Here is a 1,930-nt window from a genome sequence, read left to right as displayed (position 1 = left end):
CTACAATTAAAAATGAAAAAAAAAAAGGCAGCAAAAACAGCATCAGAAGGGCCAAAACTACTCAGGGATTTCATTTTTGGGCAGAAAATCCCAAAAATTTGGTTCATCCCAAGACCATGAACTGTGAGTTTTTGTTCCATCACCATTCACTTCTGGGCAGAAAATCCCAAAAGTTTGGTTCTCCCCAAGACCATGAACTGTGCATTTTTGCTTCATCACCATTCATTTTTGGGCAGAAAACCCCAAAAATTGGGTTCACCCCAAGACCATGAACTGTGGGGTTTTTTTCCACCATCACCATTCAGTTTTGGGCAGAAAACCCCAAAAATTTGGCTCAGCCAAAGACCATGAACTGTGAATTTTTGCTCCACCATCACCATTCATTTTTGGGCACAAAACCCCAAAAATTTGCCTCACCCCAAGACAATTAATTATGGATTTTGTTCCACCATCACCATCCACTTTTGGGCAGAAAACCCCAAAAATTTGGGTCATCCCAAGACCATGAACTCCGAATTTTTGCTCCACTATCTCCATTCAGTTTTGGGCTGAAAACCCAAAAAAATTGGGCTCTCCCCAAGACCATAAATTGTGGATTTCTGTTCCATCACCATTCACTTTTTGGGCAGAAAATCCCAAAAATTTGGCTCACCCCAAGACAATGAACTGGGAATTTTTGCTCCACTACCACCACTCCCTTTTGTACTGAAAACACCCAAAAATTTGGTTTATCCCAAGACAATGAACTGTGAATTTTTGCTCCATCACCATTCACTTTTGGGCAGAAAATCCCAAAAATTTGGGTCATCCCAAGACCATGAACTCCGAATTTTTGCTCCACTATCTCCATTCACTTTTTGGGCAGAAAACCCTAAAAATTTGGCTCAGCCAAAGACCATGAACTGTGAATTTTTGGCTGCACCATCACCATTCACTTTTGGGAAGAAAATCCCAAAAATTGGGTTCATCCCAAGACCATGAACTGAGGGGTTTTTTTCCACCATCACCATTCAGTTTTGGGCAGAAAACCCCAAAAACTGGGCTCACCCCAAGACAATTAATTATGGTTTTTGTTCCACCATCACCATTCAATTTTGGACAGAAAATCCCCAAAATTGGGTTCATCCCAAGACCATGAACTGTGAATTTTTGTTCCATCACCATTCACTTCTGGGCAGAAAATCCTAAAAATCGGGTTCTCCCCAAGACCATAAATTGTGGATTTTTGCTCCACTATCACCATTCACTTTTGGGCAGAAAATCCCCAATTTTGGGTTCATCCCAAGACAATGAACTGTGAATTTTTGCTCCACCACCATCCACTTTTGGGCAGAAAATCCCAAAAACTGGGCTCACCCCAAGACCATGAACTGTAGGTTTTATTCCATCACCACCATTCACTTTTTGGGCAGAAAACCCCAAAAATTTGCCTCACCCCAAGACAATTAATTATGGATTTTGTTCCACCATCACCATTCATTTTGGACAGAAAATCCCCAATATTGGGTTCATCCCAAGACCATAAATTGTGGATTTTTTCTCCACCATCACCATTCAGTTTTGGACAGAAAATCCCAAAAATTGGGTTCATCCCAAGACCATGAAATATGGATTTTTATTCCACCACGCATGGATTAATTATTTAAAAATCCCAAAATTCCTCTTTGCTTGGGATCTGATAAAAACCCGATAAAAACGTTTTGGAGATTTCAAATTCTCACATTTCACTGGCACAACTTCACCTGTAAATTTTGGGCATAAACAGCAGAATTTTGGAAAAAAAAATTAAGATTTTTTTACCTATAGATGGGGATTTGAAGGGGTATTTGTCAGGAAGGTCGACTCGAACTTTCCATACTCCACCTTCATATGGCGCTGAAAGGCAAAAAAAAAATAGGAATTAAAAAAAATATATATCCAGAATTTTTTG

The 1,930-nt window shown here is 39.6% G+C and overlaps 1 protein-coding gene across 1 annotated transcript in view; it reads right to left on the bottom strand.

The window, feature by feature from the left end:
* The window catches only part of UBE2H (ubiquitin conjugating enzyme E2 H), a gene marked incomplete at its 5' end in the record, with an annotated part of 9,817 nt that extends 7,935 nt beyond the window's left edge, over positions 1-1,882 (bottom strand). The window contains 2 exons of the mRNA XM_057388632.1: positions 653-705; positions 1,743-1,882. Of these exons, the coding sequence (XP_057244615.1) occupies positions 653-705; positions 1,743-1,882 (193 nt within the window). The remainder of the gene's footprint in view (positions 1-652; positions 706-1,742) is intronic.
* Positions 1,883-1,930: the final 48 nt, after the last annotated feature.

Source organism: Malurus melanocephalus, unplaced genomic scaffold (genome assembly GCF_030028575.1).
Source record: "Malurus melanocephalus ecotype Western Australia unplaced genomic scaffold, MMel_1.1 scaffold_2205, whole genome shotgun sequence".
NCBI lineage: Eukaryota > Metazoa > Chordata > Aves > Passeriformes > Maluridae > Malurus > Malurus melanocephalus.
The sequence above is the reverse complement of the archived record's forward strand: the minus strand, read 5'-3'. Positions and strand labels throughout refer to the sequence as shown.